This window comes from Callorhinus ursinus, unplaced genomic scaffold (assembly GCF_003265705.2).
Source record: "Callorhinus ursinus isolate GAN/ISIS: 27379988/994484 unplaced genomic scaffold, GSC_fseal_2.0 scaffold2, whole genome shotgun sequence".
Lineage (NCBI taxonomy): Eukaryota > Metazoa > Chordata > Mammalia > Carnivora > Otariidae > Callorhinus > Callorhinus ursinus.
The window spans coordinates 31,651,996-31,663,761 of NW_027397064.1; the positions used below are offsets into that span (position 1 = coordinate 31,651,996).

The window sequence follows — 11,766 nt, forward strand, 5'->3', positions numbered from 1 at the left end:
GGCTCTGTGCTAATTCCAGGCAGGGTCAGAATTGAACTACAGGACACCCAGTTGGTGTCCTTTGAGCTGGAGATTAATTGATGTGGGAGAAGACTCCACACATCTGGCATCAGAAGTGGTGTGTAGGACAACTGAAGTTTCCTTTTAGTACCTTTGCAGGAACTAGAAATGGGCACCCCATCCTTCAGAAGGATGCAGTGCATTGCGGGGGTGTGGGGCATGGTGAGTGAACCACAGACTGGATTTCAGCTCTCACTTGCCCCTTTGCAGTTCCCCTTGTATATAGAGTAAGCAATCTGCACAACTGTACATGGTAGCCTGATGGGAGCAAGCTTTTGGACCAAGCTCCTAGATGTTTATACTTACACTGATGTTGGCTAGAGCCTGCTGGTTGAACAGTCTTGGTTCAGCCCTCCTTACTGTTCCTCTTGGAAAAAAAGATGCATCTACAGGGCCCAACCTCTCTGGGGACTTGTGTCCTGGGCGTCTCCTGTGCAGATGGCGTACATCATAATCTCTGCCCCTTTAAGAAAGAGCAAGACAATGGGACCAAACATTATCAAAACCTCTTACAGACAGGGAAGAGGAAAAGTGAACAAACATTGAGCCCTCGTTTCTGTGGTGCTATGATGGGCATTTTACACACTCGGTCAACCCTCTTTTTCTCAACACATTCCTGAAGAAGGGAGCATAGAAAGTTGAGTCTTCCCTTTTGGGGTTCTCTCCGGCTAAATCCTCAATTTAGAGAGCCGAAAGAAATAGTCTGCCTCTCTGGGGTTGCATATTTATGCCTTTAGTTGAATGACATAAGGTTATCTAACTGAAATTCTTCTATCAAAGACTCAGCTGAAAAATAAATGACCTTTAAGAAAGACTGTTTTAGGAACATGCGACTATCCATCCATTCTTTTATGCCCTTTGAATTCTATTGTTGATCAAATCTAGCCACCAGAAGGTCAAGAGCTGTGTTTGTGTGATCCCTTGTAGAATTGCTGTCACTGATTATCTGCCCTAAGGATAACGGACTTAAGTTCTCCGGGTAAAAGGGTCCCTAAGAAACAGCCATGTGGGTTTCAGTAACAGCTGCAGCAACAGCTTCTGTGTGCCAGGCCTGGTTCTGGGCATTTTATTTTCTAGCTAAATCAGTATTATATTCACTGTTGTTGTGCTAGTACAGGGCCTTACTATAGAAACGTGAGAAATATTTGTTGAATGAGGTAAATGGAATTTCCTGTAAATATATGAGTCTTTAAATCTTTCAATGTCACTCTATAAAAACCTACAGAAGATTTATCCTTTAGAATTTAATGCTAAGAACACATTTATTTCCCCCGAGGAACAGGTATGCTGCAAATGAGAGCCACAAACCTGATTGTGTTGCTTTTGTTTGTTTGTTTGTTTGTTTTGCTTTCACATTCAGGAATCTCTATCAAATCTGAAATTCTGATTTTTGGTCACAAAGACTATAATGACTTTTGTGTAGTGTTGGTGTTCTTTTTTTTTTTTTTTTTCCCTGCTGGCTTAAAATTTTTTTTCTTTTTGGTTATCTCACCATTTTCTTGGTGATGGGGTTGTTGTAAGTCATTTAAATCCATTGCGGAAAAAGCTGAGGTATAAAGGCTAAAAAATGGAATTTTTCAGAGAGCTGCCTCCATACCAGATAGTGCCTCTCTCCCTTTGTTCCTAGGGAACATAAAACCTTTTTGACCCAGGAGGGAATCCTTAGACCAGGAGGCAGGTGAGGGCAGGTTCTCAAGTCACTGATGCTCATGGGAGGTCACAAGAGGCTATAGTTCTAGCTGCCACTGCCATATGGGGCTTAGGTCAAGTTACTGGGGCTACTGGCCGAGCCTTGGTCAATGAGCTTGGAGTAAGCACATAGTGAGCACATAGGAAGCACTTACTACATGTTAGCAATTTGTGTTAGTATTATTAAGTATTATTTATTTTACCCAGAGCTGAGTGAATGCTGAGAGGAGAAACCAAGGTTGAGATGACAGACTTCACCTTTCTAGGCATGTCTGTAGATCTCAGCTATATAGACAAATGGAGAAAGTGGTTTGCACACTGTCAAGCTTCCTTCTTCACCCACCCAGCCAAAGAATATGGTTGAAGGAGGAAACATATCACAATATAATCCTCCCCAAGAATCCGTTTCTTAGACAACAATTCCAGCTGTTAGAGTATGAGGTTGGCCTGAGAATCTTCATGCTTAGAAAAAACAGAAATTCAATTAATTAAAAACAAAGAAAAATGAGGGGCGCTTGGCTGGCTCAGCCAGTAGAGAATGTAATTCTTGATCCCGGGGTCATGAGTTCAAGCCCCAGGTTGGGTGGAGAGATGACTTTAAAACAAACAGACAAATATGAAATAGAAGTGGAGCCGTCCATGTCATTACAACCTTGAACACTTACATCTTTTGGACAGTATCTGACACAGGGGGCTGGATGTGGTCAGCCAGGGATGCACCAAGAGGGTCAGGGGTCATACTCTTCAGCTCCTGGTCTGTGAAGACAAAGAGCATCCTTAACAGCAAAGGACAACAGATGATAGACAACAATCCCAGACACGGAGAAACATCTACTTGGCTAGTAGTCAACAACATGCAAATTAGCACAATGAAGTATCTTATACCTAGAAAATTCTCAGATGCTGCACAAATCAGCGCTGGTGCATAGCAAGTGACGTTAAAATTAGTAGACTCTTTGGGAAAGGGCCACGCCAGTGTGTACCAAGAACCAGAAAAATGTTCCAGTCTTTGATCAGGAACCTCACTTCTGGGTCATGAGGAAGTAATTCAAAAGAACAAGCTTTTTGTCCAAAGTAAAAATTAGAAACAGCTCTGGGCGCCTGGGTGGCTCAGATGGTTAAGCGTCTGCCTTCGGCTCAGGTCATGATCCCAGGGTCCTGGGATCGAGTCCCGTATCAGGCTCCCTGCTAGGCGGGGAGCCTGCTTCTCCCTCTGCCTCTGCCTCTCTCTCTCTCTCTCTGACTTTCATGAATAAATAAATAAAACAATTAAAAAAAAATTAGAAACAGCTCAACAATAGGAGATTGGGGAAACAATTCATGATGCATTAATTTTATATTTAAAATTATGGTTAAAAAGATAATAAGCAGGGGCACCTGGGTGGCTCAGTCATTAAGCGTCTGCCTTTGGCTTAGGTCATGATCCCAGGGTCCCGGGATCGAGCCCCACATCGGGCTCCCTGCTCCGCGGGAAGCCTGCTTCTCCCTCTCCTGCTCCCCCTGCTTGTGTTCCCTCCCTCGCTGTCTGTCAAATAAATAAAATCTTTAAAAAAAAAAGATAATAAGCAATATGGAAAATATATAAAGAAGTAAAAATGTAAACTATAGGATAGTGTGTTAGAACTCTATAAAATACATATGTAAATGAATAAGGGCTGGAAGAGAAAATAGAAAAAGAAAATAATATGTTAAATTAGGAGGTCTATGTGTATTTAGATTTCTTCTTAAAACCCCAGTGTGGCTATAACATTGGAAATGAAACTGATTAGAAAAAAACCAAACAGGGGCGCCTGGGTGGCTCAGTCGGTTAACTGTCTGCCTTCGGCTCAGGTCATGAGACCAAGGTCCTCGGCTGTAGTCCTGCATCAGGCTCCTTGCTCAGTGGGGAGCCTGCTTCTCTTTTTCTTCTGCCCCTCCCCCTGCTTGTGCACACACTCTCTCTCTCTCTGTCTCAAATATTAAAAAAAAAACAACTAAGAAAAAGTAGAAAAAGTGAAATTGACTGCATTAAAATCTTTATAGGAAAAATAAATAGTATTTTTTTTTAAAGATTTTATTTATTTGAGAGAGAGAATGAGAGAGAGCACAAGAGGGAAGAGGGTCAGAGGGAGAAGCAGACTCCCCGCCGAGCAGGGAGCCCGATGTGGGACTCGATCCCGGGACTCCAGGATCATGACCTGAGCCGTAGGCAGTCGCTTAACCAACTGAGCCACCCAGGCGCCCCGAAAAATAAATAGTATTATTTAACACTTTAAAAAACTTCCCTAATTGTAAAATTTAAATAAGTGTAATTTATCATATGCCAATTATCCCTCAATAAAGAAAAAAAAATATTTTTAAAGATTTTACTTATTTATTTGACAGAGAGAGAGACAGCCAGAGAGGGAACACAAGCAGGGGGAGAGGGAGAGGGAGAAGCAGACTCCCTGCGGAGCAGGGAGCCCGAGGCGGGGCTCGATCCCATGACCCGAGCCGAAGGCAGACGCCCAACAACTGAGCCACCCAGGTGCCCCAAGAAAAAATATTAATACAAATAAAGTACCTCAAACAGTGTTGGCACTTGGTAAAAATAAATAACAAGAACCAAAAAAACCTCACTCATGATCACTCTATTTACATACAATTAATGCAAATATTTTGGTGTATGTACTTCCATGCATATATAATATATACTCATTTTAACTGAATTAAAAAATAACATAATTGTAATTTACTTTTGTTATTAGAATTTCCCTAAATATTCCTAAAAATGATTTTAATAACAGCATGGCACTTCATTGTACAGATGTACCGTAACTGACTCAACCAAACATGTAACTTTTAAAATTCAGATTGTTTCAAATTTTTTATAATTAATAAGAACTTTGCATAACATATCCTTGAAAGGAATGTTTTTGATTATTAAAAGACCTACTCTTTGTTCACATCTATGATTATTAAGGGATATATAGTATTTAAGGCACAGTGTTTACTGCTAAATTGTTCCCCAGAAAATTTGTACTGATTTACACTGAGAAAATGTCATTTACTTCCTTCATTATCACATGCTTATTAGCGTGGGAATTGTGCTAGGTGCTGGGAATACGGTGGGGAGCAGGACAGAAACACCTAGTTTCGGGGAGCTTAAATTTTATTGAGGAAGATGGATATTAACACAAAATAAAACAAAACCAAAAAATAAAACTTTTTAAAAGGAAGGCTCTAATATTCAGTACCTATTTCTCTCTTTGAGCAGTAGATTCTTCTGTGAATTTATTTTTCCTCAATTTTGTTCATTTATAGGTATTATGACTTTTTTTTTATTTGACAGAGAGAGACACGGTGAGAGAGGGAACACAAGCAGGGGGAGTGACAGAGGGAGAAACAGGCTTCCCGCGGAGCAGGGAGCCCGATGCGGGGCTCGATCCCAGGACCCCGGGATCACGACCTGAGCCGAAGGCAGACGCTTAACGACTGAGTCACCCAGGCGCCCCTGTATTATGACTTTAAAGAAAGATTGGAAAAGAAAAAATTCACCTGTCATCCTACCAACATCATTTCCTTAATACTACAGTTAATCCATTTTTCAGCAATCAAGTTGTCTGTGACACCCCCACTCCTTCCCAGCCCAGAGCATCTTTGTTACTTGAGCTTTTTTTTCTGTCATTCCCAAACTTTAAGGGTGGCATCTACTGTCTCACACATCAACCTCCCGATCTAGCAGTGGGGGCAAAATTGTTAATGTACAGGGTGGCTGGGGAAACTGGGGAGGTTGATTGGGGTGGTACCTTGGAATTTATTTTGTTTTGGATCATATGTAATATTAACAGGGAGCTGGAGCTGATTTAAATGGCTTCATGATAAGGGGAACTCTGAGGGGGGGTTCATTCCCTAACATGGCTGGCTCAGTAAAAGCTGTCTCACTGAAGACATTCACGACTCCTCATAGCTCTTTTGAACTTTGGGACAGGACACTACAGTACCAGCAGAGGGCGCATTTGTATTGACCAAAACCTGAGGTCCTACCTTGGTGTAATTTCACCATATTGATTAGAATCGAAGCTCTGCCAGTTCTGGGAGGTGGATGGTAGAAAAGAGCTCCCCACCCCACTCTGGTATAATAACCTGATATTTAGGAAGTATTGGAATAAACTAAGGCAGTACTTTAATAGTGTATAACTTTTAACTGCTTTTAAAAAATCTGTAAAATATTTACCACCCAGCTTTGTGAAATCTTAACATTTTGCCATATCTGATTCACATTTTTTTCTAAAGAAATAAAACATTTCAGATACAGTCTAAGACTTCATTGTATCACATACAATCGCATTTCTCTTATTCTCTCTCCAGTGGTAACCACTCTCTTAAATTTGGTGTTTGTCAATTGGACGCACTACCCCAAAATACAGCACCTTTGCATATTAAATATTTCAACCTGAAGGAATTTGAGGAATAGCACACGAAGGAAGGATTCTCTGACCACCGCACCCTTCTCCTCTGAAGCAGGTAATAAGACCCTCATTGGGGCGCCTGGGTGGCTCAGTTGGTTAAGCGTCTGCCTTACGCTCAGGTCATGATCTCAGGGTCCTGGGATTGAGCCCCATATTGGGCTCTCTGCTCAGCAGCAAGTCTGCTTCTCTCTCTCCCTTTGCCCCTCCCCCCTTGTGCCCTCTCTCTCAAATAAATAAAATCTTTTAAAAAAAAAGGCCCTCATTTGAGAGGTGCTGCCCACCCCCCCAGGGGAAAGACGCATCCTTGTCTCTGAAGACAGAGAAACTTCAAGAGGAATCCAAACAAACAGGACTTATTAAGTTTCTCCCAATTTATCACCCTTAACTCATTCCCTTTAAGTCCTATCATATTTGCCCACAACTTTCCACTCTTCATCAAATCTAGTATAAAAATACTCAGGTTTGGGGGTGCCTGGGTGGCTCAGTCGGTGGAGTGTGCAACTCTTGATCTCAGGGTTGTGAGTTTGAGCCCCATGTTGGGTGTAGAGATTATTTAAAAATAAAAAATATTTAAAACAAACACTCATACTTAACCATTTCTTTGGGTCCTTACTTTTTTTTTTTTTTTTTAAAGATTTTATTTATTTGAGAGACAGAGTTAGCGAGAGAGAGAGAGCACATGAGCAGGGGTAGAGGGAGAGGGAGAAGCAGGCTCCCTTGCTGAGCAGGAAGCCCCATATGGGGCTCCATCCAGGACTCTGGGATCATGATCTGAGCTGAAGGCAGATGCTTAACCAACTGAGCCACCCAGGTGCCCTGGATCCTCACTTTCTTATGAAGGCTCCTGTGTCACATAAAAATTTATGTTATATATATCTGTGTGTTTTCTCTTAAATTTCTCTGTGTCAGTTTAATTTTTAGGTCCAGCCAGGGACCCTAGGAGGGCCAAGGAAAAGTTTTTCTTCTACAGTGTCCTCAGGCATATGTTTATATCTTTGCCATGTATAAATGCACTTATACACAATGTATAATACTATTTTACACACTAAATCCTTATATCAATAGTATCATTTATATAACTTTTGCAACTTATTTATTTTGCTTAACATTTTGTTTTTGTGGGCACCTGGGTGGCTCAGTTGGTTAAGTGACTGCCTTCGGCTCAGGTCATGATCCTGGAGTCCCGGGATCGAGTCCCACATCGGGCTCCCTGCTGAGCAGGGAGTCTGCTTCTCCCTCTGACCCTCTTCCCTCTCGTGCTTTCTCTCTCTCATTCTCTCTCTCTCTCTCAAATAAATAAAACCTTTAAAAAAATGTTTTTGTGATTAATTCATGATAATACACATAGTTTCCCTTCATTTATTATAAGCTACTGACACTATTCCATTGTATAAACATACCATAAGTTATTTATCCGTTTTGCTGCTGATGGCTGTTTTGATTATTTCCAATTTTTTTGTGATTACAAACAATGCTGCAATGAACCTTCTTGAGTAAGTCACTTTTCATACATGGAAGAGTTTCTCTAAGGTATACATGGGAATATGTTGAGTTGCAAGGTATATGCATCTTCAATTTACCGGATATTTCCAAATTGCTCTGAATTTCTAAAACTCCATATCCTCATCAACAATGGGTGTTTGTGGACTTTCAAATTTTGGCTAATCTGATATATATATGAAATGATATCTTTTTTTTTAGTTTGAATTTTCCTGATTAGCAGCAAAGTTGATTTTTTTTACATGGCCATTTACTTAGGCTTCCTCTTCTGTTAATTGCCTGTTTGTATCTTTCAGCCATTTTTTACTTGGGTTGATTGTCTTTTCCTTATCTATTTGTAGCAGTTCTTGCTGCATTTTGATATTAATACTTTGTTGGTTTTATACACTACAGATATTGTCTTCTAGTCTATGATTTGTCTTTTTTTAAAGATTTTATTTGTTTATTTATTTTGGTAATCTCTACACCCAACATGGGGCTCAAACTCACAATCCCGAGATCAAGAGTTGCACACTCCACCGACTGAGCCAGCCAGGCACCCCTGTGATTTGCCTTTTAACTTTGTTTTTGCTGTCTTGTCAAAAACTTTAAATTTTAATATACCCAGAGTTGTCAGTAATTTTCTTTATGGTTTATGTTTTGAATCATGGGTAGGAAATTTTTTCCTTTCTCAAATTCATAAAGATATTCTTCTATATTTTCTTCCAAAAAAGTTCAAAACTTTTGCTTTTTCAGGGGGGTTGGCTCAGTCAGAAGAGCATGAGACTCTTGATCTTGGGGTGTGAGTTTGAGCACCACGCTGGGTATAGAGATTACTTAAAAATAAAATCTTAAAAAAGTTTTTTTTTTTTGCTTTTTCAAAAAACTACACCCAATATTTTGTGAGGTAAAGATTTAAAAATTAGATAACCAGTTATCTCAAAATTATATACTGAAAAATAGATCATTCTTTATACTTTTGCCATATATTGTTTCCATACATGGGTGCATTTATTTCTGGATTCTCTATTCTCTTCTGTCTGTCCCTAAGCCAATATCATATGGCCTTAAAGTGATTTTTGATATTTAATATTTTTGATATTTTAGTATTTGGCCTCTTTGTTTTTCTTCAAAATTTTATTATTTTAAGCCCCTTTATGAATTTTGGGATCAACTTATCATGTTGTACCAAAAACCCAACTGGGAATTTAAAAAAACTGTAGTTGCACTGAATTTGTAAATTAGGGAAAATTGTCACTTTCCTATTTGTGAACATTATATACAGCATTATATAGAACATTATATTTATTTTGGTCTATTTTCATTTAATTTAACAAAATTTTATAATTTCTTCAAGAAAGTCTCACATATCTTTTTTACATTTATTTGTAGGATATATATACATCAATCTATACATATATATGTTATATTTAAAAGTTACATTTATCCTGCCTTCCTATATAAACTGTACCAGTGGATAGCCAGTAGAAGAGGAAAGTTCTTTTGTTTCCTTTGGTAGGAGTTTTCCAAGTAATGAGTGGAGAAAGAACAAGAGAATTTCAGTAACACTATTTTGCAGCCTCTGTGAATGAACAGATCTGTAGCTGCAGGCCTCGCAAAGAGAACAAGTGAACATTATGTGTCCTGATGGAAGAATACAATGCCTTCCAGGAAACAGTCTTGCTAAAAGGAAAAACCAAACCTGAATCTGTCCAGGTCTCTAGATCCTAGTACTAATTTTTATTATGGGGAATACAGAAGACCAGAGAAACACATAAAACTACCCCATGAGGAAGCAACAGCAAAATCTAGATTGTAGGAAACTCCATAGGACAAGTGACTCAATTTCCTAAAAATAAACTAACAGAGGGTAAAAAAAAAAGAAATGGAGGGGAGCCTATAAATTAAAGGAGACGTGAAGGCCCCAACAACCAACTGCAAACAAACAAACTCTAAAACAATTAAAATAAATTATGAGACAATTACAGCATTGAAAAAATGGAATATTCAATTATATTAAAGAATAGTTCTAATTTTTAGGTGCAATAGTGGTATTACAATTATGTCAAAAGTGTCTTTTCTTGGGGCGCCTGGGTGGCTCAGTCAGTTAAGCGTCTGCCTTTGGCTCAGGTCATCTCAGGGTCCTGGGATCGAGTCCCACATTGGGCTTCCTGCTTCTCCCTCTCCCTCTGTCTACCGCTCTGCCTACTTGTGCTCTCTCTCTCTGTCAAATAAATAAATAAATAAAATCTTTAAAAAAAAGTGTGTTTTCTTGTTTTCTAGAGATATATATATATATACTCATGTGTATAGGTAAAATGATATGAGCCTGGAAAATTTGTTTCAAAATAATACAGAAGGGGGCACCTGGGTGGCTCAGTTGGTTAAGCGACTGCCTTCGGCTCAGGTCGTGATCATGGAGTCCCGGGATCGAGTCCCGCATCGGGCTCCCTGCTCAGCAGGGAGTCTGCTTCTCCCTCTGACCCTCCCCCCTCTGTGTGCTCTCTCTCTCATTCTCGCTCTCTCAAGTGAATAAATAAAATCTTTAAAAAAAAATAATGCAGAAGGGAGGAGTTGGGGATGTGGGATTCTTGTGCTGTTCTGTTTATCTTTGTGTATGTTTGGGGTTTTCCATAATAACAATGATCTTAAAATTGCATTATAAATTGTGCTTTGTGTTTTGACATACTATTGTTTCTCCACAATCGATTTTTATGTGATCTCTATTTAGTAATCTTGCTGCATTTTGTTTGTCTTTTAATAACTTGTCTGTAGAGGCCCTCAGATTTTCCATATAAGTACTACTATTGTCTGGGAATAATGGCAGTGTCACTTCCTCCTTTCTGCCCTTTTCCTTCCCTTTGGTTCCCTACGGTGCTACCACAATGTTGAAATAGAAGCAATGGCAGAGGGCGTGCTTATCCCAGTTCCTTGTCTCAAGAGAAGGCTTTTAAAGTTTTACCATTAAAGTGTGATGTTTACTGTAGGTTTTTGGTAGACACTCTCTATTAAAATCAGTAAGTCTTCCTCTGTTCCCACTTTGATAATTTTAAATCATGAATGGGCGAATGTCATAAATTTATTTTTCTTTTTGTATCTATTGAGATGACCCTAAGGTTTTTCTCCTTTAACCTCTTGATGTGAATTACATAAACAGACATTCCCCTATGAGACTATCTGAATTCCTGGGATAAACCGAATTCAGTCATGAATTCAGTACACTCACACATACATATACACACACACACACACACCATATATCATAAAATATTATATATTTAAATATAAGCTTAAGGATTGATTGGCTAATATTTTATTTAGGAATTTTGCGTCTTTGATCATAAGTGAGATTGGTCTGAAAATTTCCTTTCTTATGTTGTCCTTGTCTCTAGTTTCAACTGCTTTTTGGTTTTGATGAATTTGGGTCTCAAGTCAGATAGAAGCTTTACTTCCTGGAAGGTGAAGAGAATTTTCAGGATCAAGGGGCAACAGCTGTGTTCTGGGATTCTGGGGACTTCCCTGGGGTTTCCATTCTGGGTTAAATGGAATGAGCCAGAAACATTCTTAAGGACGGACCACTTCCCCCCATGAAGGAGGACTTTGAAATACTTTCCAGAAGCAAAAAATAAAGCAGTAACAGAGGGTGTAGGACATCCAGGCTGCTAAGAACTTGCAGATTATTCTGAACCCAGTACTGGGGCTCTAGCCCGCAGAGCCTGGCAGGGTACGGAGACTGTGTAGGCCTCACAGGGAACAAATCAGGGAGAAAGGAGCCCCGACTGACATCAAGTGGCAGCCCTCTGCAGGGAGTACCACTTTCCAGGCTGTAGAATCTGGGGCAGTGGCACTGTCTCAACTCCTGGGCACACACTTCTGATCTATTTTTTTCCATAGCTTTAAGAGAAATTTTTGCAACACTGGCTACTCCTCACTTCTTTGCCCAGGCTGGGAAGTCATTATATTTGCTCCCTCTGGAGCTGTTTATTGCTGGAGTCAGGAACTGCCCCTGAGGAAAGGCCTTCAAACCTCCCCTATAGCTAGTGGGCCAGTGGGAATTGTGTTCCTACGATGCAGCAGTGGGCCCAGCACTGATGTTTTCTCTCCTGTC

The 11,766-nt window shown here is 39.8% G+C and overlaps 1 protein-coding gene across 6 annotated transcripts in view; it reads right to left on the reverse strand.

The window, feature by feature from the left end:
* The window catches only part of KIAA2012 (KIAA2012 ortholog), a 102,848-nt gene that overhangs the window by 11,588 nt on the left and 79,494 nt on the right, over positions 1 to 11,766 (reverse strand). For all 6 annotated transcript variants that reach the window (XM_073880027.1, XM_073880021.1, XM_073880016.1 and 3 more), the window contains 2 exons: positions 2,415 to 2,505; positions 367 to 523 (listed from right to left, as the gene is read on the reverse strand). In XM_073880027.1, the coding sequence (XP_073736128.1) occupies positions 367 to 523; positions 2,415 to 2,505 (248 nt within the window). The remainder of the gene's footprint in view (positions 1 to 366; positions 524 to 2,414; positions 2,506 to 11,766) is intronic.